Source organism: Emiliania huxleyi (assembly GCF_000372725.1).
Source record: "Emiliania huxleyi CCMP1516 chromosome Unknown EMIHUscaffold_168, whole genome shotgun sequence".
In the NCBI taxonomy this organism is placed as follows: domain Eukaryota; phylum Haptophyta; order Isochrysidales; family Noelaerhabdaceae; genus Emiliania; species Emiliania huxleyi.
This window is the reverse complement of record NW_005200902.1, coordinates 163385-188598: the sequence shown is the minus strand read 5'-3', so window position 1 is coordinate 188598 and position 25214 is coordinate 163385. Positions and strand designations below refer to the sequence as shown.

The following is a 25214-nucleotide window of genomic DNA, read 5'->3' as shown; positions in this document are numbered from 1 at the left end:
AAAGAGCGCTCTAAGACATTGCACATTAGACGTGGTTTTCACATGATTCCCCGGCGTGCCAAAAAAGCAAGGAGACGTCAAGCGACCGGAGACATGCGCTGAGCCTCAGCCCTTGGCCACAGGCGCCTGCTCCGTGCTGGGCAGCGGCGCGTCCGACGCCTTGACGAAGCGCACAGAAACGGAATTGACGCAATGCCTCTCGTTGGTCTGCGTGAAGCGCTCGCCTTCAAAGAAACTAGAGGCAGTGCGCGGCCGAGCCGCCGAGTAGCCGAGGTGGCCGGGGCGGCGTTCGCCTTCAAAGACGTGGCCGAGGTGGCCGCCGCAGCTGCTGCACATGATCTCCACGCGCCGCATACCAAACGAGCTGTCCACTTCGGTCCGGACGGCGCCTTTGTAGCACCGGTCGAAGGCCGGCCAGCCGCACCTGCGCCGTGCGGGGAGCGTGAGAGGGCTGTCAACCCAAATCTGGCATACACCCACGCAGCGCCGCCACCGCCACAGCACGCCACTTCGCCGGCGGCCACCGCCACAGCGCGCCACTCGCCGGCCGCCACACGCCCGCACGCGACAGCCGCCGCAACCACTCGGATAGTGCGCCCGCTCTGTGGCTCACCCGGACTTGAACTTGCTCTCAGCACTGTAGAGCGGAAGACCGCAGCCGCGGCAAACAAAGTGGCCGGCCTTGGGGTAGAACTTATCGTACTCCCCTGTGCCTGCGCGCTCTGTGCCCTTTTCGCGAAGTACATTGTATTCCTGTGCGTTAAGTTGCTTCTTCCACTCAGCCTCGCTCTTCGCCATCGCTCCGGTGTAGGCGCTGGGTGCAGAGGTGGTACGTCCGTCCCGGAAACTTCAGTTACCCGGAATTGACCCCATCCAAAAAAATCTGGAACAGCGCTCCGCCGGCGCCGCCACAGCTTGCCGAGCGCCGGCCACAGGCCTGCCTGCAGCCCAGCCACCCGCCGCGGCGGCAGCTAGTCGGTTCGGCCTTGACTCGCGCGCGCCTTGGCTTGTGCAGGTGATGCCCAGAGCAGCAGAGACGACGCCGGCAGCCTCGTCTCGACCTCAGAGGCTGTCGGCGTGACCATAGATCTGTGCTCTATCCGTCGGTGGTTCACCGTACACGCCTAATATAGGAGCGGCTCTCGCGTCGCTACGCGCCGCCGAAGGCTGTCTATGAGGGCACACCCGAGGAGGCGCCGATCTCAACCTGCGTGCGGCGGTGATCAGGTCACAGGTATCGGCTGTGACACTGGAGAGTCGAGAAGCGGCACTGAGATGCCTTGAGGTCATTCCAGCGACCCACGGAGCACTGTCTCAGTGCGCAATCACTCTACTAGATCCCATCCTTGCCGGGCCTCTGCGAATGTAGGTACCGAGTTCATGCGTGCCCAGGTTACAGGCTCATACTGCCTGGTCTCCAGCACCTATGATCACCGCGCCACGCCGCAGTCGACGACTTTTGTGTGCGCTGGCCGCACTCAACCGTTGAGTCGCGGTGTATCAGTCTGACCACACTCGGGACCGCGTAGGCGATGTGGGCGACTCTGGCCGTCCTGCATATGACCGACCACGACCCAGGAGGAGTGCACACGAGACATATCGTACATGGCTGGCGTTCTCGCGGCAGCACTATCGCGTGCGGCCGAGTGCGAGCTTCCGTGCCCGGTGCCAGACGCACTCGGCGCCAGACGTCCTCGGGAGCTCGCAGTTTTGCCACGGCAGTTGCGATCCGGGCGATCAGAGAGCTCCGGCAGCTCAGGGGATCTTGTCTGCTCACCTGAGGTCGGGAGGGTAGCAGCGGCGAGGCCATGCGCCAACGTGAGCCATCCGTGTGACGATTGTTACAGATTAGTCAGATTTGCCGTGACCGCGTTCCGAGGTCACGATTTCCGCGTGTTCTCGTGTTGCCTGGCACTTCTGGATCATGTCTCTCGGTGTCCTAGCACCCCCAGGCGATGGGTTTCGCGGTCCCGTACCGCATGGGGCGCAAGGCCTCGCGCTGTGCGTGTGGTTCAAACTTTGTTACAACCCAGTCAGAAAGAGGCAGAGGGTCAATTATGGGTACGAGTTCCGTGGCTTTTTCTCGGGTAGGCGTGGTGGTGTGGTGTGGTGTGTGTGTGTGTGGTGGGGTGGTGGGTCTTCCGCTAGGGACGCGTGTCTCTCGCTCATCGCGCGTCACGCGCCTCTCGCTACCTTCTTTCTCAGTGCGGCGCGTCGACAGACGACACTGCGGCGTGTCTCGACCTCCAGACCACGGACGGTGCACGGAGCACGGAATCGAACAGGGTTAAGAAAGCAGACAAGCTGGCGATCATATCAACGCACTGGCATAATTATTTTGCGCAACCGCTGTCTCCTGGCTGTCTCCGCGGGGCTGCGTGCTCATGTCCTCCCTCACTCACGACAGCCGCGCTCTGTGCGAGTCCGGCCCAAAGGGGGCGTGGAAGTAGCGCAGGTACCAGAGCACCGCGGCGCCTCCGCCCACAACGGCCCCACCCACCACATCCGCCGGGTGGTGCGCGTTGTCGTGCACGCGCGAGGCGGCGACCCACGCAGCCGTTGGCCCGAGGCAGAGCATTGTGTCAGCAGCCCGTCAAGCTCGAGCGCGCAGCCCGTCCGGCCGAGAGGAACCGCGCGTGGGGTATAGCCCACACGCAGCGCGCCAAGTAGCCGCAGGCTCGTGTGGAGCAGGCGGCTACGGATCCGGACGCATGCCCGCTGGGGAAGCCCATCCTCGCTGTCCCTCGCGACGGGATGGGGAGGTCCGTGTCGGGTGCAGTGGAGCCCAGCTGCAGGAGCGGCAGGTCCTGCGTCGACGTGCTGGCTCCCCAAATGAGCGTCGCCCGACGCGCATTACAGTTCCGCATGGTACGGGACCCCTCGATCGTCTCGCCCTCCCTCACTGGTGTGTTCATTGGGGGGGGTCATAACAAAACACGGTACAGGATCGAGGTGCACGCTGCCAAAGCAGTGTCGTCCCCCCTCTCCCCGACGGCGATGGCGGTGTGACCGATCGAGCTACAAGAGGAGCTTGTTCAGCAGGATCCGGGCCGTCGGATGCACTACCTCACTGGGTCTGAGACTACCACCGCACGGCCAGCCCTTCACCACTCCGGGTTTGCGTGGAGTCGAACCACTCCGGTATGGGCGAGCCCATTGATTTGAGTTGAGTCACTTCTCGCCTTGCGCTCAATAAAACTTTGAAAGCTGCGCAAGTTGCATACAACACCCTCTCTCTTTTCTCCCAGTAAGCTAAAAGTACGTACACCCTTGTTGTAGGCATACAGTACACCGTAGTCCCCCAGGTGTGAACGTCACGTGTGAAAATTCTCAGTCACTGTGTGTCTCCTGTGACAGCCGAGAGTGTCTGTGAGTAGTGTGGGGAGCGAGTACTCTCTGATAGCCGAACGGGGGTTCCCCGACCGACGTCACTCACTCCTTAGAACGAACTAAGTAAACTCACCGAGGTTGCCACTCAACCTCCCGGCTCTGGGGGGAGGCGGGGGCCCTAGAGGGTATCCATGCGGGTGGGAGACGGGGTCCCACGGCCCGCCGCAGGCGCCGATTTTTTCGAGACTTTTTTCTTTTTTGCGCATTTTTTACTTGTTTTCAAAGGAATTCGCCGTACTTGCGGCCATGCTATCACGCCTTGCGACAGCCTGTCGGCGCTGCTGACCGTGCCCTGCTGCACAATTGACCACCTGCATAGCTCGCGGCCTTCGTATCCACCATTCAGTGACGACCTGATCGTACGGCCAGTAGGAAGGTGTCCTTCCAGCGCGTGCACGCTTCTGACGCAATGCGCGTCACAAACTGCCTCGGCGACTGGCTGCTGGCACTCTCGAGGCTATGCCTACACAGCCTCGCGCGCATGGGCAGTCAAGAGGGACCATGCACTTTCTCAGGACAGCGCCAGTGCCTCTCCCTTGGACCGGCAAACGTGGTGGTCTCGTGTCACCAATGTGGGACCAGTGCGGCATCGCGCCATCGACAGCTCTGAACTGCGCCTCACCACTGACCGGGAAGGCCGCCAAGTGGGCCAGCACCGGTCACACATTATGGCAGCAGTCAGCAGTTATCTGATAGCTAGAGCAGCAGCGTCAGGGTCGCAGGGTCGGATCATGTCAAGCCTCTCGCCCGGCCGGCCGCGTGCAGACGTCGGCCTGTCTGCTGTCTGGAGTGATCTGTCGGCGGTCAGTACGACCGATCAGGTCGGAGTTTTCTGATGGTTAGAGGGTCTATCTGTGTGTACTCCTCGAGATCTCTCCAAATCTGCCCTCTGATTAACCTAGCTTAATCGGGAAGTCGGTGCTAATAGAGACTAATAGAGCCGGGGCCCCGTTTCCGCACTGCGGCGCGGCGCACGGTGCCTCCGGGGGCCCCCGCCTCCCCCCAGAGCCTCCCGGAGCTCATGGCAGAGAGTCGGGCGCCACCCAGGCGCCAGGGCCCAGCCCGGGAAAGTGGCAGTCGCCTCTTACGCGACCTGCCTGCGTCAAAGGCCCTCCAGGGCGCCGGTTCACGGCATCACGGGCCAAGGCAGTGCGAGAGAGGTTCACGCCCGGCCGTCGGCCAGGGCCTTTTTGGGTCCTCTGCTTCCCAGTTCCACAGTTCCGCAGCAAAGTGCTGTGATTTCTAATAGTTGTACATGTTGTCCCTATGAATCCCATCTCGTCTCAGACTTCGACCGTTTTATTTATTCCTCACGCCTGCACCAGCGGCGTCTTGCCGGCCGCGATTGCGTCTCGCAGCTTGCGCATCCCGCGCACCCACTTGGTGGGTGCCGACGCCCGCATCTGCGCGTAGCCCGCGACCTCCGGGTGAGGGAGGACGAGCAGCTCGCCGCCGCTCGCCATCGCGTCCAGCGTCGCCTCCGCCACCGCCGCGGGAGAGAGCACGCCCTCGTCGGCGCCTCCTGCCAGCGCGCCTGGCGGCGGCGCCGCCCGAGGGTCCTCCGACGGCAGGCCGACCAGCGAGGTTGCGACGGCCTGCGGGCAGACGCAGTGGACCCGCACGCCTCGGTCTCCGTGGTGCACCTGAGGAGACAGGCAAGAGGTGAGGCAAGAGGTGCTGTGGGAAGGACGAGGACCCGTATTCCGCAGCTAGGGCGCTGCACCGCCAACGAGGCGGCGAAGGCGACCGCCGCAGCCTTCGAGACGGAGTAGCTGGGCGCGCCGACCTGGGTGAGCAGTCCCGCCGCCGAGGCGACCGTGACGAACGACCCGCCCTCCTCTCGCGACTCAAACTCGGGCACAACCGACTCTGCAGCCCACACGTGAGCCAGGCAGTTGATGCTCATCGATCGTTCCCACGACTCGGCCGACTCGCCGACGGCGGAGAAGGCCGTGCCCGCCTCGAGCCCCGATGCCACCCCTGCGTTGCAAACCATGCCGTCGATGCGGCCAAAGGCGGCCCGTGCAGTGGCAATGGCGGCATGCACGCCGTCGCGGGTCGAGACGTCAGCGGCAATGGGCAGAGCTCGAAAGGACTGCGACTCAGCAGCCGCCTCGGCCGCAGCAGCCGCACGCAATGGCGGGACCACGTCGATGAGAGCGACTCCGGCAGCTCCGCGCTGAGCGAGGCCGACTGCGATCGCACGGCCGATGCCACGGCCGGCGCCCGTCACGACGTGGTAGGATGAAGCGAAGTTCATCACTGGCTTGCCGTCGTCCCTGGGATGCCGCCCGCCGCTCTTCGAGCGCAGGGTCTTTGGGTTCGACGGGTGTGCCACCTGCGAGGCGGTCCGGAGCCAGGGGCACCAGGGGCCTTTTCGGCACCAGGAGGCGTGCGAACGGCACCAGGGGCGTGGTGGAACGCGCCTTGACGGAGCAGGAGGCGCCCGCGACTGGCATCACTTTCGTTATCGGGTCCTTGTGCAGCTTGCACAGCTCAAACGAGCCCACCATCATCAGCTCAAAGGCGACGCAGTCGGCCGCGCGCTCGGCACCTTTGGCGGCACTGGTTTGGGCGTGAGTTCCCACCGCTCATCGTACGAGCCCTTGTTGCCACCAGCGGTGCGGCAAGCGCCGCCGAACAGGTCGTACGTAATGCACATGCGCATGTGCATGTGAATCCTTCGTCGGGTGAAGCCGCCGTTCACACGTAGACGACTGCGAGTCGACGTCACGCCCCGGGAAGCTCCTCACGCAGCTCCCGACCCGACTGCGGAGTGCGCTATGCATCAGGAGTCGAGCCAGCCTCTGATGAGCTGGTCGTTCCCTCTTTGCATGGACTTCAAGTGAGCTCCTCTCTGAGGTGTGCGGCGCATAGCACGGTCGGCCGAACCTGACCGAACACAGGAACCCTACGCCACGGTGATGGCATGAAAAGTCGACCCACGGGAGGGTGCGGACAAGGGCCTCCTGCTGATCCGCTGCCTCATCCTCGAGGATTCAGGCGCCTTACCATGAACACAACACACCAAGTCCAAGAGAGCAACGCACACAGAGCAGCGCGACCGGAGGCAGGACTGGGGCAGGAATGGCGAGAGAGTGATGCTACCGAGGAATAGTGAGAGAGTGAAACTGAAATAAGACAATGGGCTTGCCCATCCCGGAGTGGTTCGACCCCACACAAACCCGGAGGGGTGATGGGATGCTGTCGCGGCGGTCTCCGGCCCAGTGAGGTAGTGCGCCAGACTATCCCAGATCCTGCTGAACAAGCTCCTCTTGTAGCTCGATCGGTCACACCGCCATCGCCGTCGGGGAGAGGGGGGACGACACTGCCTCGGCAGCGTGCACCTCGATCCTGCACCGTGTTTGTTATGACCCCCCCCCATGAACACACCAGTGAGGGAGGGCGAGACGATCGAGGGGTCCCGTACCATGCGGAATCGACCCTATCCAGTGCTCAAGTGCTCAAGAGAGTGAACACGGTAACAGCCCAGTAGGTAGGTAGGTAGGTAGGAATGGCGGGAGAGCGACGATCTCGATATGCATTCACGCGTGAAGGCATCTGATCCACGAGCACAGGAATTTCTCTGAGATGTGTGGCCGCACGCTGGGGGCGGGGAAAACGTCTTCCCCCGAGATTTCCCGATGGGCGTTCATTATGACCCGATTGTTACAATGCCATTGAGCCCCGAATCCTGGCCCCAAGTCTGGCTGCAGATCGGTCGTCCTCACTGCTCGACACACGATGGGCTCCCTCGCCTCGGCTCGTAGTATCACGGTGGGATGGCTGGTGATGCAGCCCGCTCTTGTGCACGGCGCGTGCAACGGGTTCTGCGCCAAGCCCAAGACCGCCTGGAGTAAGAAGTGCAACTGGGAGGGCTGCGGTGACTGCACGGAATGCTCCGCACCCGTTCCCTCGCCACCACCCTCGCCAGCACCGTCGCTATCTAGCACATGCAAAGACCACTGTGCCTTAAACTCAAAGATTTGGTCGACGAAATGCAACTGGGAAGGCTGCGGAGGCTGCGCAGAGTGCACCGTCACGCACTCGCCATCGCCAGCCCCCGCACCTGGAGCCGGGCCCTGCAAGAATTACTGCGACAGAAAGACCACCCCATGGCGTACGGGAGACGGTGACAAATGCAGCTGGAACGGCTGTGCGGGCTGCAAAGAGTGCTTGGTTTCTCCCTCGCCGCCACCGCCAAATCCGCCAAGCCCAAGGCCGCCGCCACGCCAGTGCGAGAACCACTGCGCCAAGAAGGACATCTACATCGGAAGCAATTTCTGCTCTTGGAACGGCTGTGGTGCCTGCCTGGAGTGCTTCCCGTCGCCACGGCTATCCTTGTCGCCGCCACCGCTCTCAACCCCTCCGCTGCCACCGCCCCGGCCCAGCCCACCTCCGCCCAGCCCCCCCCCGCCAAGCCCACCTCCACCCACGTGGCCGCCTCCGTCCACGCCGCCGCCACCGCCCTCATCCCCTCCGCTGCCACCGCCCCGGCCCGGCCCACCTCCTCCCAGCCCCCGCCCGCCAAGCCCACCTCCACCCACCCCACCGCCCTCGCTTTCACTTACGCCACCTCATCCTCCCTTGCCCCTCATGCCACCGCCAGCGCCACCTCCACCCACGCCGCCGCCACCATCCCCTCCGCCACCCTCGCCACCGCCACCACCGTCGCCCTCGCCCCTCCCCCCGCAACCAGCCCCTCCGCCGCCGTCGCCGCCGCCGCCGTCCCCTCCGCCGCCGTCGCCACCACCTCCGTCCCCTCCACCACCCTCACCGTCGCCCCCACCCTCGCCGCCGCCGCCGCCGCCGCCGCCGCCGCCGCCGCCGCCGCCGCCACCCTTGAAGTGTGAGAACCACTGCGCCAAGAAGGACATCTACATCGGAAGCAATTTCTGCTCTTGGACGGGCTGTGGTGCCTGCCTGGAGTGCTTCCCGTCGCCCCCATCTCCTCCGCCCTCGCCACCACCTCCATCCCCTCCCCCACCCTCACCGTCGCCCCCACCCTCGCCGCCGCCGCCGCCGCCACCCTTGAAGTGTGAGAACCACTGCGCCAAGAAGGACATCTACATCGGAAGCAATTTCTGCTCTTGGACGGGCTGTGGTGCCTGCCTGGAGTGCTTCCCGTCGCCCCCATCTCCTCCGCCCTCGCCACCACCGTCACCGCCTTCGCCGCCCCCTCCCTCGCCAAGGCCGTCGCCCCCATCTCCTTCGCCCTCGCCACCACCGTCACCGCCTTCGCCGCCCCCTCCCTCGCCAAGGCCGTCACCGCCGCCCTCACCGAGCTGGCCTTGCACCGAGCCCGTTCCTCGGACGTCGTCGGCGTATTTCTGTGCAGATTCCAACACAGCTGTGATCTTCTCTGGCTTTCTGGGCCGTTCCGAGGGCGACGCCAAGTGCCTCGCGGACTGCGCGGCCGACCCACAGTGTGGCTACATGTCGTGGTGGCCAACTTCAGGTTGGTGCAAGCTGACCAAGGGCTGCACTCTGGGATGCCGCAAGGTGGGCGGAGCCTGCGGAGGTGAGGATTCCATCGTCGTCAACCCCGAGGGGTGGGGGCGGGGTCGGGGTCCAACGTGACCCGGCCCATCGCCTCGGCAAGGTCTTCGACGCTAAATGCCGCCACGCCGCTCGAAGATAGCTCGCTAGTTGTGCGTTCTCCCCCGGGCGGGAATTCTCCCCGTCGCACACGCCATCGCGTACTCGCTGTCCGTTCGGAGGGCCGTAGCCTTCGGTCATATGCATATCACGAGCATGGCATTCTCGTCGCTTATGCCAGGTAGGTAGGTAGGTAGAAAGGTGAAGAACAGCCAGGCTCGGACTGGACACCAACGCGGTATGGGTGGACGCTAGACAGATGATGACATATTATGCCGTCCCTCGCGTCGGGTTTCTTGCCTGGGCAGCTGTGAGCACGGCGAGCCATTCAGTCCGATTTTGGACGGCGACCCGGCCCCCGCACAGGCAATGCCACAGACGGCGCTCCCGTCCTCGCCACTCGTCGCGTTCTACATCGCCTTTGTCGCCGGCACGCTCCACCTCCTCCGCACGTCGGACCTTCGGCTGGAGGAGGCGACGCTCGCGATGGTCGGAGGGTCGGAGTTGGTCTCACCCACCGCGCTCGCTGTCGTGCGAGGCTGCTTTGCTGCGCTCGGGCTCTGCACCCTCCGGTCGAGCATCGCAGACAAGGAGGGCGTGCGGTATCAGCTGCAGCGGCCGGCCGGATCTCAGCTGCCGGTGGTGCAGGTGCACCTCACGGGGCTCAAGCGGCTGACCACCTTCACGGTCCAGTCGTGGACGCTGCTCTCCCTCTACTTTACCGGCGCGACCGTCGCCTCGGCCGCGTTCGCCTGCGGCGCCGCGCTGCCGCAGCTCGTGCAGGTTGGCCTCTGGCTCTCCTTCGAGACTGCCTGGGCGTCGGCGCTGATGACGTCGAGCGTGACGACGTGTGTGTGTACTCCTGACCCGCAGGGTCCTTAACGACTGATGATTCACCCTTCATCAGATGATTAGGTACGTGCTCATCCCGGGCGCGGCGCGCGCAAAGAACGTGCCGCAGCTGCGCCTCCTCTTCTCGTGGAGGCTGCAGGTGCTGCACAACGCCAACCTCGCGATGTGCGCCGTCGAGATGGTGCTTGGGAGGGTGCCGCTTCGGATGGTGCACGTCCCGGTCGGCGTGCTCTGGGGGCTCCACTACGTCGGCTTTGCGTGGGCGTGGATGCTGCGGACGGGAGGGGTCGTCTACTACCCGTTCCTCGACCCGACCGTGCCGCCCTCCACGTCTCTCCCAATCCACGTCGCCCTCGTCGCCGCCTTTGCCGCCTTCTTCGCGTTCGGCGTCCTGCTGGGCGGCTCCGACGACCTCGCGGTCAAGGTGTCGGCCCTGGTAGCTGCCGTGCTCGGGCTGACGTACACGCGCGCGCACGGTGCGCCCGCGCTGCTGAGAGAGGCGGCGACGGCGTAGTGCGAGCGCCGTGACGGTTGGCTGTTCTCTTTTGGGGGCAGCGCGAGGCTTGTCGCGAGGCTTGTGTTCGGCGGCGCCCTCTCACACCTTCCCAGATTAAGAGAAAATGCAAAGAAGGAGCTGCGCGCTCTTCAGTCTTCACTACCCCTAAAATGCTAAAAAGAAAGAAAAGAAGCACACGGGAGATTGGGAGAGAGAGAGAGAGAGAGAGAGGGGCGCGTGGTTCTAACCACGTAGTACGACTACAGCCCACCACAGACACACTCCCTCTCCTCTCCACACGTGTGCACACACCCTCACCCTCTCCTCTCTCCTCTCTCTCTCTCTCTCCTCTCTCATCCTTGTCTGCTGTCTGCCTGACTCAGGCACTCAATCTGCCGATGCGTGATTGTGTGTGGGCTGCTCCGAGGGGGCCCTGTGCGATCCGATGGGTAGGGAGTCTGTGCCCGGGCGGTGTCCGGTGTGGAGTCTCTCTCTGATCCCACCTGTGGTGTTGGGTGTGAGGTTGTGGCGGCTTCGATCCCAAGGGGGGGAGCTGATCCCACTCATAACCAACTCTCAGGGGCAGTAGGTGGGCGAGCCTCGAGCGCGCTCATCTCGATCGTGAAGGCGTCGCTACGCGCGGTCTTCCGCGGGGGGAGCTGCGTCGACGGGTGCGGGACCGCGGCGCAGCCGGTGCCGCGGCGAGGCCTCCGGCTGTTTGCGGCGGGCGGCTTGCTGCTCGCTGCGATGGCGAAAAACTCGTCTCGCCACACGCCAAGGGCTTATGCTCTGGCGAGACGTGAGGCACATGCGCCCAGGAGGGGAGGGAGCATGTGTAACGACACTGCTAGAGATGCCTTTCGGGGCCCAGAGATAAAACTTCTGTGATGCCATGCGTGACCTAGTAGTGTCCCCAGCTATGGGCGTGTCCACGTTGGAGCCAGGTGTGGTGTGGGCGCGAGAATAGCTCCGCCGTTCATGGAGGCAACCGATGCGAGTCGACTGGTGTGTGTCGTCGTGGTTTCGTATCAAGAATTCTCTCTCTCTCTCTCTCGGGAGATTGGGAGTCACATCGCTCGTTCCGGTGCTTTCTTTTATTTTCACCAGCGGTTGAGGGTGGGGCTGGCGCGTAGAGGCCCCGCCCAACCAGGGTACCCCTCTCCTGAGTGCTCCCGGGGGTCTTCGCTCCAAGAGACCTCGGCACGCTAATCTCATTCGACCTCATGCTGCGCCGTCTCGCGCCGCTCTACCTACTCTCCACGGCTGCAGACGCGTACAGCCTCGATGCACCACGCCACTTCGTCGCGGCGGTTTCCGCACGGCATGCGCGCGGCACCGTCGCCTCGGCTGCTCCAGCAGCGGCTCCGCCGGAGCTCGCCTCCTTTCGTGCCTGGCTGTCGGAGAGTGGCATCGCCAGCGAAGCGGTCGAGCCTGCAAAGCTGCCGGGCTGGGGCGTCTGCCTCGTGGCGGGCCCGGACGGCGTGGCGCAGGGAGACACGCTGCTCTCCATCCCGACGGCGCTGCATCTGACGCCTGCATCGGTGGCAGCCGGTCCGGTGGGCGCTGCGGTCGCAAGAGTGGTGCCCAGCGACGACCACTCCGCGCTCCTCGCCCTCGGCCTGCTCGAGCAGCTCAGCCGTGGCGAGGCCAACTGCTCGAGTTGGCGATGCGACCGGCCCGCACGTCTCCCCTGCGTGGAGGCTTCTCGGAACCTGCCCGGAGGTCTCCTGTAGGCCGTACATCGAGCTGCTGCCGTCGGGCGACGAGATGGTCGGCATGCCTCTGCTATGGGCCGACGAGGAGCGGGCTGAGCTGCGGCCGGTCAGCCGTGTCCACGACACGTCCCTGACACGCGCCCCCAACACGGCACACGCAGGAGCGGGCGCAGCTGCTGTCGGGGAGCCACCTGGAGGGGTGCGTCGCGCAGGCGCAGAAGCCGCCCTCCTCGAGCAGTGGTCCGTGGCCCGAGAGTGGCCGATCCCGCCCGCGAGGACTAGGCGCGGCAGCAACTCCTCGAGCAGTGGGCTGCGGTCGAGGCCGTGCTGCCCGCGCACGCCGAGGCGCCCCTCCGCCTCGATCACACTTCCAACGATCACACTTCAGCGCTGCCCCTCGATCACACTTCACCGCTGCCGGGCTGTCACCCGAGAGTGCCCGAGAGTAGGTCTTCCCTCGCTCCGTGTTCAACGCTGCCGGCTACTTGTGGGCGCATGCGGTCGTGCTGTCGCGCGCGCTTCCGTTTGGGGAGGAGCGCTGCTGCACCTCGGCTGCACCTCGGCTGCACCTCGGCTGCACCTCGGCCGCACCTCGGCTTCACTTCGGCGCTAGGAGCTGCACCTCATCCCCCTCCTCGACCTCGCCAACCACGCCGCGGGCTCTCCTCCCCACGTGCTGCGCGGGACCTGCTTCACACACACCTCGGCCAGATCTCGGCCGACTCTCGGCTACAGGCTCCCCCCACGCGTGCTCGATCGGCGTGAGCGGCGAGGGCGGCGCCGTCAGCGAGAGGCGGCCGCGCCCCATCTTCTGCTTCTGCACCGCCCCGGCCGGTTCTCTGCTAGGCGGCGCCGTCAGCGAGGCGTGGCAGGTCGAGGGCAAGGAGGCGGCGGCGGTGCTGACGGCGGGCGCCGCGGCGGCCGCTGGCGAGCAAGTCTTCATCGACTATGGCGAGGCCGGTTGGCGGTCGAGCAAGGGGGCGTGAACGGCATCTCTTCACAGCTTCAGCCGTGAACAGGCGAGGCGGGGTGGCGGTCGAGCAAGGGGGCGTGAACGGCGTCTCTTCACAGCTTCAGCCGTGAACAGGCGAGGCGGGGTGGCGGTCGAGCTGGGAGATGCTGTACACGTACGGCTTCGTGCCTGGCTCGTCGGTGGAGGAGTGGATCGCAGCAGGCTGGCCAAGTGCCTCGGCTGTATCTCGGCTGTATCTCGGCTGTATCTCGAGTGTGTATTGGCTGCATCTCGGCAAGTGCCTCGGCTGTGTAACGGCTGTCTCTCGGCGGCACAGGCGGGCGGCCGCTCTTCTTCGACGGCGTCTCTCCCTCCGACGAGCTGCTGCCGCAGAAGCGGGCGCTGCTCGCCGCTCTCGGCGCCGCCGAGGGGGCACGCCCCTAAAGAAGAAATCGATGTCTCCGCCCACAGGCAGACAAGTTCCTGTTTAGGCGCCTCCGAGGGCGCCGCCGACGGACAGTGGCTCGACCTCAAGCCGACCGCGGACCAGTGCGTGGCAATGGCGCCGCTGCTCCGGCTTGCCAACCTCTCCCCCGGCGACGCGAGCCTCGAGGAGGGGGTGCGGCGGCTCGCCGAGGCGAGGTGTAGCCGAGATCACCCGAGATCACCCGAGATCACCCGAGATCACCCGAGATCACCCGAGATCACCCGAGGCGCGCCGGTTCGCCGAGGCGCGCTCGGCCGCACCCTCGGCGACGCTGGGCGGCGGGATATTGCGCGAGATCACCCGAGAGTGCGCGAGGTCGTAGGCGCTCGCCGAGTGGCGCGCGGACCCGGCCGCGCTGTGGAGTGCGCTGCAGAGGCCGGTCGGCGCGGCTGTCGAGGCGAAGGTCGCGGAGCAGGTGCCCGAGATACAGCCGCGATATAGCCGAGATCACGCGAGATCCCTCGAGGCAGAAGATCGCGGAGCAACCCCTCCTCGCCTCAGGTGCTGTCCGTCTGCGAGGAGGCGCTCGCCGCCCTCCCGCCCGCCGACGAGCTCGCGCCGCGGGCGAAGCCCGACCAAGGCCTGCCTGGCGACGGGACTGCCGAGGCGGAGCGCGCGCGCTGCGCCGCGAGGGTGATGCTCGGAGAGCGGAGCGCGCTGGAGGCGTGCGTGAGCGTGTGGGAAAAGGTGCGGGCGGCGGCGGCGGCCTAGCCGCCAAAGCCCCCGCCCGGGGACCACGTGTCAAGGCTGCTGGCTCTCGTCTAGACGTAGAGGCGCAACGTGCCACCGTGCGGTGCACTGCTGACTAATTAAATGAGATTGTTGTCTCTAGCGCCGCGCCCGGATTTCGAATAAAAAATAATACCCGCAGATCGTCGTGAACTGAAGAGTTGAGTCTTGGTTGTTTTGTGTGAGACACATGAGAGCCCGCAGTACCCGCAGACGCGCCGACTTGGCTCTTGCGTCTTGGGAGTCTGGGCGGACCGACTGCGCGACACCGACAGAGGACTCAGCTATTCGCACGAGAAAGAAAAGGGGGGGCGCGGCCATTAGTGTGGTGGCCCTTGCACAGGTGGTCTCAACAGGAAATGCACTGGTTCGTCCTAGACAAGAATGCCCCGCTCGCCGCTGCGCATCACGATACGCGTCCCTGACGGCCTGCCACGGCCTCCTCCTACTAGTACCTCCGAAGGCACCCCCTCCGGATCCTCCTCGTCCACCTCATCGATGGGGAGATGGCGCATCACCGCCTCGCATGCCGCCTCGCCGCCCCGGCGGTCCGCGGGACGAAGAGTGAGCGCGCCGCTGTGATAGCGCGCCGCCGTCGTCCACAGAGGGTAGCCCAGAAGGATGCCGGTGAGCCAGCCCATCTGGGTGTCCTCCACATCGAAGCTCTTGACGTATCGAGAGATCATAGCCTCGGGGCCCATCGCCGGGGATCGTCGCACAGAGTGCCACGCGTGCACCTCCGCCGCCACCCCGGGCAGCCCCGCGCGTGTGTAAAAGTCGCCCAGCCCCTCGAGCGAGACGATCTCTCCCACACGCCGACCGCGCAAGCAAAAGCCGAGCAGCGACATGCCGTAGGCGCTCCGGTACTCGACGGCGATAAGCGTGCCGGTCTGCTGCACCTGTGGGAGCGTAGTCGAATGGCAGGGGTTGGGAGCCTGAGCCTGTGATGAGCGGATGGTAAATCACGGCGCACCTCGCTCCGAACGAGATCGCCCTCCTGCTGACTGAGGTTGTCGAGCACGACGAAGCCAAGCGGCTTGAGTCGCCGGGACACTCGATCGACAAGGCAGAGCGCCGCCTCCAGCTCGCCGGGCAGCCTGCGCTCGCAAGGCGCTGTGCTCTTTGGAAGGCCAAGCAGAAGCGGAATGTTGTCGGCGACGTGCTCGTCAGCACCGCTCCACAGGAAGTTGTGCCCGCAGCCTGCGCACCACAGGCTCGAGCTCTTGCAACACCAGCCACCGCTCGGCGCAACCTCTGGTCGTCTCAACTCGGCGGCAAAGCACCGCTTCGCGTCTGCGCTCTGTCCAAGAGATTGTGAGACGATGAAGCGCCCAATCGCTGCCGAGTCTGAAGCATTGTTAGCGCTCATGCAGTCGAGATCGTCCGGCAGTCCCTGTATGTACAGTGTATGCGTACCGGCGAGGCCGGCGCTAATTTTCTTTTTTGCTGAAAGCCGCGTTTTTCTTTCGAGGCCCGGTATGCCCTGACGCTGGCTTTGTAAAGAAAGAAAGAAAGAAAGAAAGAAAACACAGCAAGCAAGAAAGCGGCTTTGTGTGTAGAATTTTACAACAAAAGGACAAACAAAACGGTCGCACGACACGATTCACCGGATGTGTGTAGAACTCAAACCTCCATCCTGACCGTAGCCTGCCTGGCCCCGACCGTCCTTGGTAACCGTCTCATGTTTGGTTTGTCCTTGCCGCGCACCATTGTCATCGACTTGTATCCGACTTGGTGGTTGTGGTGATGTAGCGATGGGTGACAACCTATACAGCTCCTCCGTGTTCCGTCTCCTGACAGAAAGGTGATATCCAGGTACCGTGTCAGAACCCACCTGTGCCCCTGATCGTCCTTCCAAAATCCTGAGAGATCCGGTCTTTGGGGTTGGACCAGTGTCATGCCGCGAGAGCAAGGAGCAAGGGATCGGCAGGCGGCGGCGGCGTCGCAGGACGAGGCACAGGAGAGCGACGCGACAGAGGAAGAAGGAAGGTTGCAGCGAGAATCGGCGAGGGAGGAGGGACTGCGAAGAGAGATAGAAAGAGGCAGACTACGCCCGAGGGTGGGCGACGGCTAGCACCACACTCCTCTCCTTAAAATCCCTGTGTGGTGGCGGCGTGCCGTCCTCCCATCCCTCCCTTGGGTGTCTGTTTTCTTTCCTTTCTTCGATGTCTGTAGTCTGACAACTAGACAGACTACAACCGACTCTGTGTCACGAAACGACTGCAACCCCGCCGGTCCTGATTGGCTAAGGCAGCTCGTAAGGCAGCGGGCATGGCTCGCTCGTCCACACCCAAATCGAGTTGTAGTTGCAGCCAGCATTAACGCAGTTCTTGTCGCACAGAGTGTAGCCGAGCGCGGCGCAGCGTGACGATGCCTCCTGCCACGTAGTGTACTCGAAGGAGGAGCTCCACATCCCAGCGATACAGTCGTCGTTGCTGCTTGAGCTCTTACGTTTGCACGTCGAGCCGTCGCAGCACTGCGCAGCGATGGCGACGTTGAGGTGCCTGGTGGCGGTGGCGTCGTGGACGCACGCCTGAGTATTGGAGTTGCCGTCGAGGATCAAGACGCCTTGGGCAGGGAAAGGGGGCGCCGCCGGCGCCGGCGCGGGCGGGCATGGCTCGCTCGTCCACACCCAAATCGAATTGTAGTTGCAGCCAGCATTAACGCAGTTCTTGTCGCACAGAGTGTAGCCGAGCGCGGCGCAGCGTGACGATGCCTCCTGCCACGTGGTGTACTCGAAGGAGGAGCTCCACATCCCAGCGATACAGTCGTCGTTGCTTCTTGAGCTCTTACGTTTGCACGTCGAGCCGTCGCAGCACTGCGCAGCGATGGCGACGTTGAGGTGCCTGGTGGCGGTGGCGTCGTGGACGCACGCCTGAGTATTGGAGTTGCCGTCGAGGATCAAGACGCCTTGGGCAGGGAAAGGGGGCGCCGCCGGCGCCGGCGCGGGCGGGCATGGCTCGCTCGTCCACACCCAAATCGAGTTGTAATTGCAGCCTTTGTCTGCGCAGTTCTTGTCGCACAGAGTGTAGCCGAGCGCGGCGCAGCGTGACGATGCCTCCTGCCACGTGGTGTACTCGAAGGAGGAACTCCACATCCCAGCGATACAGTCGTCGTTGCTGCTTGAGCTCTTACGTTTGCACGTCGAGCCGTCGCAGCACTGCGCAGCGATGGCGACGTTGAGGTGCCTGGTGGCGGTGGCGTCGTGGACGCACGCCTGAGTATTGGAGTTGCCGTCGAGGATCAAGACGCCCTTGGAGGGGAACGCCGGCGGTGGAGGGGGCAGCGGCGGCGACGGCGGCGACGGCGGCGGCGACAGCGGCGACGGTGGTGGCGGCGGTGGCGACGGCGGTCTTCGGGTTGTGCAGTGGTCGCCTCCGTAGCCTGTGCCTGCGCAATCACACTCGTACCCTTGTTGGTTGTAGTTGACGCACAGCCCGCCGTTTCCACACGGATTCTCTGGCAGGCACTGGTGGCACCAACAGCCACCAAGCAGCAGCGCATCAAAGTCGATTCTCGAGCAGTTGATGGGTCCGATGCCCGATTGGTTGAGCGTGCCAACCGTGTCGCAAAAGTGGGGCTCCATGAGCGGATACGGGTTGAGGTAGGACGCGCCGCCCATGTCACCGTGAGCCATGTGGTGCATGAAGGACTGCACATAGGTTTCCGATGATAGGTAGCCTTGAAGGCCGGTTGGCGCTGGAGCCGACACCGATGCAGCGCAAGCTCCGCCCTCGCAGGAGCCCGAGGAGCAGTCGGCGTCGATGGCACAGGACGCCCCGAGCCCGCACCGCCGGCACACACGACCGCCGCAGTCCACGTCCGTCTCCTCACCGTCAACGAGACCGTCGGTGCAGCTGCTATCGTGGAGCGAGTCGACCAGACACGGCTCCGTCACATGCACCCTGCCAAACTGATCCCCACCCGCCACAAACAAGAGTTCTCCCGCCTCAGAGAGGGCGAGGCCCGTCGGTCCAAGCCCCATCGACCCCACTGGTGAGGTGGTTTGCAGCAGCAGTCCGCTGGCGGCGAGGAATGCGTAGACGGAGCCGCCGCTGCGAGAGCCCACGTACAGCGTCGAGCCGTCGGCCGAGAGGGCAAGGCCGCTTGGTGACGGCACTGCGGCCAGGACAGACCAATGGAGCCCTTTCCAGACCGAGTAGTTGAAGGAGGCCATTGGGCTGCTATAGATGAAGTAGTCGTGCCTTGCGTCGCGCGAGAAGTACCCTGAATCCATCGCCACCGCTAGCACGCGGCCGTTGCCTGTATCGGCGACAAAAAGCGTGCGCGACGCCGCGTCGGCGACCATCTGGCTCGGCACACCCGCCACCCGCTCGAGTGCGAGGCCCTCGTACCGCCGCACCGAGGCGAACTGGTGCTCCATCGAGCCGGGGCCGTGATCCGACTCGAAATCGAAGCGAACCAGCCCGTTGTGAACGCCGTCGAATGTCCAATACACGTTGCGCCATGTCTTGCCGTGCACCACGGAAGCCGCGCCGCCGTCATGCGCGATGCCCATGCAGAGTGGCGACTCATGCAGCATGTCAACGTGGATGAGGAAGCAGGTCTCGCCCTCCTCACACGGCATCTGCTTGCCGTTGACAAGCGCGACCCTGTCCGTGCTCGCGTCGTACAGCGTTGGACCCTGGAAGAAATTGGGCTGCATGTGGCCGTAGTAGTCGTTCAGCGACTCCTGGCACGTCGCGAACTGCCCGATGGCGTCGAACGAGAAGGAGGAGATGTTGGACATGTAGTGGTACTGAGCGCGATCCTTCATCAGCCGCCCCGGGGCGGTCGCGTTGCTCATGTCGAGCACCACCATACCGTCTGAGGTGTCGTCAGCGAGCCAGAGCTCGTCTGCTGCCACCGGGCTGAACGCGAGGGCGCGCAGCGCCAACGGACCCGCCTTGAGGCCTGGGTGGTCCGCGATGGTGGGCGTGAGGTACTCGACCGACGACTGCAGGCCGAGGGCTGGCGCGCAGCCGACACCAAATGGCACCGCAGATGAGCCAGCGGGGTAGGTGGCGGTTATGGTCGCGGCGCCCCCGCCGTTGTATCCCCCCACGGCGATGTAGTATTGCGTGCCGGCCTCGATTTGGTAGGCGTCGATGAGCGAGCCGTATGGGACATCGCACGAGCCTCCATCGCCGTTGCACGCCACCATCTCGAGGCTGTCGCACGGGCCCTTGAAAAGGGAGAGGTCCGTGTCAAAGCCGCAGGAACTTAGGTCGAGCGTCGCACCCGCCCGCACGTCCTCGAGCTTGAGCCAGTACACGTTACCGTGGCCGGCGAAGTAGGTGCCCGAGCATTTCGATTTGTCGTAGCTGGATGGGCCAACGCCGTTCGAGGTGCTGGGGATGTCAAACGAAAAAGAGTTGGAGGTTCCGTCTCCAAAAGGCCGCGCCAAACCGCAAGAGCTTCCTGGAAGCACAGCGGGGGGAGGCGGCGGTCCGTTTTTGCCCTCGTGCTCAAGGGCACGTGAACGTCCCCCAGCGGAGCTCAATAGGCGGAGTTTACGTGAGGTCTCGGCGTCGTCAATCACGTCGGGCTCGAGGCTCCCATGCTCGAGGCTCCCGTGCTCGAGCGCGCCCTCTTCCGCTAGAGGACTAAGGACGTCGAAAAGGAAGCTCGAGAGGCGCTCAAGCTGCGAACGTTGCCACTCGTCACGCGGGTGCATGTTGGGCCCCGAGTTCACCTCGATGAGCCACGGGGTGCCTTCCTGATCGAGCTGGAAGTCAAACCGGACTAGCTCATACCGGGCGGTGAGGTTTCGCTCCTCGTGCTGAACCACGGACAGGCAGCGACTCAGGACTTGCTGAAGCCCAGACCACACATTTGGCCAACGGACCGCGGTGTGTGCCTCCAAGTAAGAGGACAGCGCGTCGATGTTGCGGTTGCCCGGCGCGACTAGAGTCCGCTGCAGTGATGGGATGCGCCGAGCAGGCATGTAGTCGTCCGACACGACCCACCCACGCTGCAGGGTAGGGAGGACAGCGCCGCCCTCTGCCGCGAAACGTTGAAGCGCCGCGTGCGTGGGTGTGAAGCGGTCCGCACAGAAGCGCAGGAGGATGTCATCAAAGACCGCGTACCGCAGACCAGAGGGCACCTTGGTGACGACGACATACACGCCGAGGTCAAAGGCCCAGCCGTCAATCAGAAGCGGCGCTGCGATGCGCCGCTGAATGACGGCTGATCCAGCTAGCCGGTCAAAAGCTTCGCCACGCGGGAGGGCCTGCGGCACGCTCACATTGCGGTGTGCCGAGCCCTTGACGACCCATGCAAATGGCTCTTCCCTTTCGGGAGGCATCCCACTCGCTAGCGTCAGCGGCGTGAAATCGACCCATCCAAGCGAGCGCGACAGCACAGCGAATGCACGCTTATCAGAGAGATGTGTCATCGACGGGAGCCGGTCGGGGAGACGAGTTCCTGTTGCGAGGGAGTCAGAGGCATCGTCGGCAGAAGAGCGCCACAGGACGTCAGCCGGCGAGGCCTCCACAACTCGTGCGCCGCGTCTCTGCCAGGTTGAGGCGAGCACAGGGTTGGAGCCTGCCGGGTAGACGCGCAAATCGATCGCTTGGGCAGAAGCAAGCACTAGCAGCATGGGCAACCTAGACATTCGATATCGAGGACGCACGACCAGTCGCTGTACGTACCAGAGACTTCTCATCAGGCGGGCGGTTCCCCGGAAATTTACCCTGGCGGCCGCCGTCATGCTGGGACTCGCCGCGGCATGAGAAGGAAAATGGAGCATGAATGAAGCAGCGACCTGGGCACTGGGCACTGGGATAGGGTCGATTCCTCACAGTACAAGCGAGTAAAGACAGCTTATGGGTAAGGCATGGTGGTGCGACGCCAGGAAGTACTCAACACACACGACAGAGACGTCTAGAGCAAGCGCGAGGCAGAAAGGGGCTTCCGTTGATTCCTTTACGCGCGCTGGGATACGCGAGCGCCGCCGCCGCCGCGCGGCGGGTCCTGCCTGGGCTTGACCCCCCGCGCGATCCGCGCCTTGGCCTCCGCCTCGGCCTTGAACCTGGCACGCAGGCTAAGCGCGTTGGACATGGCGATGCACTGGATGATGGCAATGACGGCGCAGGTCGCGCCGATGGCGATGGTGTTGCTCTGCATCCACTCAATGACGGCCTCGACAAAGTCGAGGTAGCCGTCGGCCCCGGCTGCGCAAAAGTCGCGCTGGCACTCGGGCAGCTCAAAGCCGGGAAGCAGCCACTCAAGCGCATCGCAAGTGGCGGCGGCAGGTACCGTGGTCACCGAGGAGCCGGAGATGTAGCGGCAAAACTGGGGCGAAGACGCGTCGGCGAGGATGGTCGTGATGTCGGGCGCGCCGCCCTCAATTGCCTCGAGGCAGGTGGGTGCCGCAGCGGTGCCGTTGGCCATGGCCATCTGATCGAGGCGGGGGTCGCGGCAGCACAACTGATAGGTGCGGCACGCGAAGCCCTCGACCTCGGACAGCACCGTCTCGCCCAGCCGCCCGTCGTAGCGCCCCTCGCCAGCGCTCGAGACGGTCTGGAGCGAGTCGGAAGCCACGTCGTTGAGCGACCACACGTAGTAGGCGAGGACGGCGGCCGCAGTGAGCTCCGCAAAGAGCGCGACGATTTGCAGCGAAAACGAGAGGAGCAGAGCGCAAGTGGAGCGGCAGCAGATGCCCAGCAGAGACAGCGCGGAGAGCGACGCGACAAACGCGCCGGCTGCGGCAGCAGAGATGAGGGTGGGCGTGCCAAACAGGCCGCTGAAGAACTCGGCGCCCGACGCGCCTAAGCGAGGAGGGAAAGGTGTGGGTGAGCGCTGGTGGGGCAGAGTCGAGCGGCCGGCCACTGGCGGGGCGCCAAGAAGGACATAGGCAGCAAAGCCGGCAAGGGCGAGCCCGCACACCAGTAGGAGGGTCGAGAGGGTTGCGAGGATCGGGACGGAGCCCTTGGGCGGGCAGACCAGCGACCGGCAGCAGCAGAGGAGGAGAATCGCAGCGACGACGCCAATGCCGAGCAAAAGCCACTGCAGCCACTTGTCGGCGATCGCAGAGACACCGCGACCCCCGGGGGAAGAGACAGTGCCAGGAGGCGTGTAGCTGCAGTCGTCCCGGGCACGGGCGGTTCCGGTGTAGCACTGCAGGCTGCAGCGGTCGTTTTCAAACGTGTTGGGCGCTCTGTTGCAAGGATCGTTTCCCGCATAGCACTTTCCGTCGATGAAGCCGTTCGGATCGGTGGTGACGAAGGCGCCGTCGGCGTTGGTGTACCCGGCGCCCCAGAAGTTTTCGCCGCCGCACGTGCCAACAGAAAGGGCGGGGTCCTCTCCCGTTGTGACGAAGGCGGTCGGCGGGAGCTGGGGGTCCACGGCACCGCACCGCGAGGTGACGAAGCGGCAGCCCTGCTTGTACCCCCAGCTGAGGCAGTCCACCGAGGAGTAGTTGCCGAGGTAGAAGCCCAGGTCCTCCATCGCCGCCAGCGTGATGGCCGACACGGCGGCGTCCGGATTGTAGCCGTAGCTCATCACGTCGTCGCGCATGATGCGCGTCTCCCAGTGCGAGTTGCGCCCGAGACTCGGGAAGCCCATGAGCGGCAAACCCCAGCCAACGCCGGCCTGACTGGCGGCGGCCTGCCAAGCGCTGTCATCACAGCCGAAAAAGTCACTGGCGGCGGCATACGCGCGCGTCCCGCTGGTGAAGTGGTAGACCTCATCAACAAAGCCGTCAATGTCCTCGACCTTCTTGAGATCGATCGCACCGGCCTGCAGAAACTTGTGGCTCGAAAAGCCGAGGGCGTGGAGGATCTCGTGCGTGACCAGATTGCGCCACCTGTCGACCGCCTTTTCGCCCCGGCCATTGACGAGAAAGCCCTGGTCGCGGTAGTAGCAGTTCGGCTCTGTCGAGCTGCACGAGCTGCGCACAACCTTGTCGTCCATCCGCTCGACCCAGGCGAAGACCAGCCAGAGCGGCCGCCCTTGCGAGTCGACGGCGCACGAGGAGCCAGTGCCAGCGACGCCCGAGTACACCGGCGGCTTTGTCACCGAGAGCACGACATCGGCGTCGACCCCGTCTTGACAGTACTCCGCGCCCACCGAGACGGACGAGAGTGTCTGGCAGCTCGATGCGCAACGGTTCTCGGTGCTGTAGCCGCGGTTCGCGTACGGGTGTCCGCTTGAGTAGCGCATCGTCAGCGCACCGTCGCTCGCCAGCACTGCGAGCTTTGCCGACAGCTCGTCCGCCACGATCGTCGAGACGTGCTCGATGATTTCCTTTGCGTCGTCTGTTATGAGATCGGACCCGAGGCAGCGGCCCCAGCAGCCCTCCCCCATCGCGATGGTGTACTCACTCTGGTCGCGTGGGCACTCTTTGTACGTCACGCCATCCGGGGGGCCGGCTCCGGGAAAGCCTCGCTGGTACCATTTGCCCGCTTCGAAGCAGGCGGTGTGTTCTAGTGCCGTGGTTTCGTTGAGCGAATCAAAGTTGAGCTTGAACCGGACAGGTCGAGTGGTCTCCAGAGTCAGATCGGTCAGCCGACGGCGCCGAGCAACTTCGTACCGCTGAGGAGCGACCTCTGGCTCGGCGCCGAGGAGGTCAATGAGGGCGAGAGCGGAGCGGCCCGGCACGATGGCCGGCGAGCGTCCACGAGGGTCGAGCGCCGGCGGCGGAACAGCCAGCAGGAGGGGCAGCCAAGCCAAACCCAGCGTGAAGTGAAGGGCGAGCATCGGAGTGTTGGAGCGTGCTTCGGGCGCGGCTCACAGAACCTGAGCTCCTGGCGTCCTTTGCGAAGGCGAACTCCAGCTGGTTTTAAAAAAAATATGCCAGGTCCTGGGCGTGCGGTTGCCGACTGCACTCCAAGTGCTCCAAGTGACCTGTGACCTGTGCTGTGAAAGCTACCAAAGCTGCTTGAAGTATGACAAAAGAGAAGTCATGAGAGAAGTTTAGCAATGCCAAACAAATCTAACATAAACTAATTGGTACAACCAAGGGGGGGGGAAGTTATCCTGCATGGGCACATCTCATCAAGCACGTACAACCTTCCGCGCGACGACTTGCGCGTTCTCGCGGCCGTTGTTCGCGCTCGCGGGCGGCCAGCCCGGGTGGATCTGCTCGCGCTTGAGCAAGACCTCGAACCCTGCGCGCTCGCACGCGCGTGAAAGATCTTCGGCAGCGATGGGGTGGAGGTACGTGGGCAGTTGGTCGTTTGGCATATTGAAGAGCGAGGCGCCGGCCATGAGTTCTTGATGGTTGACGCCTTGCGAGCCCGGCCAGTCCTTGCCTTGGTTGGCCTCCCACAAACTCTGCGCCACCGCCTGGATCGGGCACATTCCGGACGCGCCGGGCACGAATTTCGCCCAGGGAGTCCCGGCGGTGAGACAGAGCACGCCGCCCGGCACGAGCGCGTCGTGCGCCCACGCCAGAGTCTTGTCGATAGCATGGCCCTCGACGAAATGCAGCACCTCTCCTATGAGAATGCTGCTCGCCGTCACCGCGGGCGGCGCATCCGGGACCCGCGCAAATGCAGTCGCGACGTCCGGCGGCGCGTGCGCGCGAGTGTAGGCGAGATGTGCCTCGTCGCAGTCGCACGCCATCACACGCACCGCGGTCGCGGCCGGCGGGCCGCGAGTATTGGCGAGGACCTTCGCGGCTTCGAAGACATTCTTACCCCACGCGCAGCCGATGTCGACGAGCGGGTGGATGCCGTCGAACGCTTGCACCCATTCGTCAAAAAGCGGACTCGTCGTGGACATCTCCATGCCCTTCTTGTTGTTCGTCATCCTCCCGCCGTTTGAAGTCGCGTGTGGCGTCGGCAGGTCCATTTCCTCGACAGTGTCGGATGGCCGCAGCCGTGTGCACCGTGGCGCTCCTCACTTCCCGTCGCCGCGCTCTCCACTGTGGCTAACCAAGGACCCCCGAAGGCGGCAATGTATGTGGGAAACTGGACGACGCCGCAGCCTCGAAAAGAAATTACGTGAGATCTCTTTTATGCCAAGAGTTGAGTTGGCGCTCGCTCAAGT

At 64.4% G+C, this 25214-nt stretch overlaps 6 protein-coding genes across 6 annotated transcripts; 1 reads left to right on the top strand and 5 right to left on the bottom strand.

Annotated features, from left to right (window-relative positions):
* Positions 1–279: 279 nt before the first annotated feature.
* Positions 280–798, bottom strand: EMIHUDRAFT_57831 (hypothetical protein; the record flags this gene model as incomplete). Its single annotated transcript, XM_005784777.1, has 2 exons — positions 280–424; positions 614–798. Coding segments are annotated over 2 exons (330 nt in total), but the record flags the coding sequence as incomplete, so codon positions are not given.
* A 3822-nt stretch (positions 799–4620) lies between these two features.
* Positions 4621–5709, bottom strand: EMIHUDRAFT_441988 (hypothetical protein). The gene is made up of 2 exons (XM_005784776.1): positions 5114–5709; positions 4621–5033 (listed from the first exon to the last, which is right to left on the bottom strand). Exons 1-2 carry the CDS (start codon positions 5648–5650, stop codon positions 4701–4703), a joined length of 870 nt encoding a protein of 289 aa, XP_005784833.1. The 5' UTR covers positions 5651–5709; the 3' UTR covers positions 4621–4700.
* Positions 5710–9972: 4263 nt separating this feature from the next.
* On the top strand, positions 9973–10464 carry EMIHUDRAFT_364592 (hypothetical protein). The gene has a single exon (XM_005784775.1). The coding sequence runs from the start codon at positions 10019–10021 to the stop codon at positions 10352–10354; it is 336 nt and encodes a 111-aa protein (XP_005784832.1). The 5' UTR covers positions 9973–10018; the 3' UTR covers positions 10355–10464.
* A 4161-nt stretch (positions 10465–14625) lies between these two features.
* On the bottom strand, positions 14626–15929 carry EMIHUDRAFT_456107 (hypothetical protein; the record flags this gene model as incomplete). Its single annotated transcript, XM_005784774.1, has 4 exons — positions 14626–14664; positions 14738–15118; positions 15193–15612; positions 15849–15929. 4 exons carry the CDS (start codon positions 15927–15929, stop codon positions 14626–14628), a joined length of 921 nt encoding a protein of 306 aa, XP_005784831.1.
* A 5280-nt stretch (positions 15930–21209) lies between these two features.
* On the bottom strand, positions 21210–23164 carry EMIHUDRAFT_468024 (hypothetical protein; the record flags this gene model as incomplete). Its single annotated transcript, XM_005784773.1, has 2 exons — positions 22064–23164; positions 21210–21991 (listed from the first exon to the last, which is right to left on the bottom strand). Coding segments are annotated over exons 1-2 (1854 nt in total), but the record flags the coding sequence as incomplete, so codon positions are not given.
* A 955-nt stretch (positions 23165–24119) lies between these two features.
* On the bottom strand, positions 24120–25016 carry EMIHUDRAFT_456105 (hypothetical protein; the record flags this gene model as incomplete). The annotated part of the gene is made up of 1 exon (XM_005784772.1): positions 24120–25016. The coding sequence occupies one exon, from the start codon at positions 25014–25016 to the stop codon at positions 24219–24221; it is 798 nt and encodes a 265-aa protein (XP_005784829.1). The 3' UTR covers positions 24120–24218.
* Positions 25017–25214: the final 198 nt, after the last annotated feature.

Bases quoted from the DNA above. Each gene is read 5' to 3' on its own strand.
- EMIHUDRAFT_441988 (XM_005784776.1), bottom strand. From the start codon at position 5,650: ATGAACTTCGCTTCATCCTACCACGTCGTGACGGGCGCCGGCCGTGGC. The intron at 5,034-5,113 runs GTGCAGCGCCCT...CTGTCTCCTCAG, and splicing joins CCTTCGCCGCCTCGTTGGCG to GTGCACCACGGAGACCGAGG.
- EMIHUDRAFT_364592 (XM_005784775.1), top strand. From the start codon at position 10,019: ATGGTGCTTGGGAGGGTGCCGCTTCGGATGGTGCACGTCCCGGTCGGC.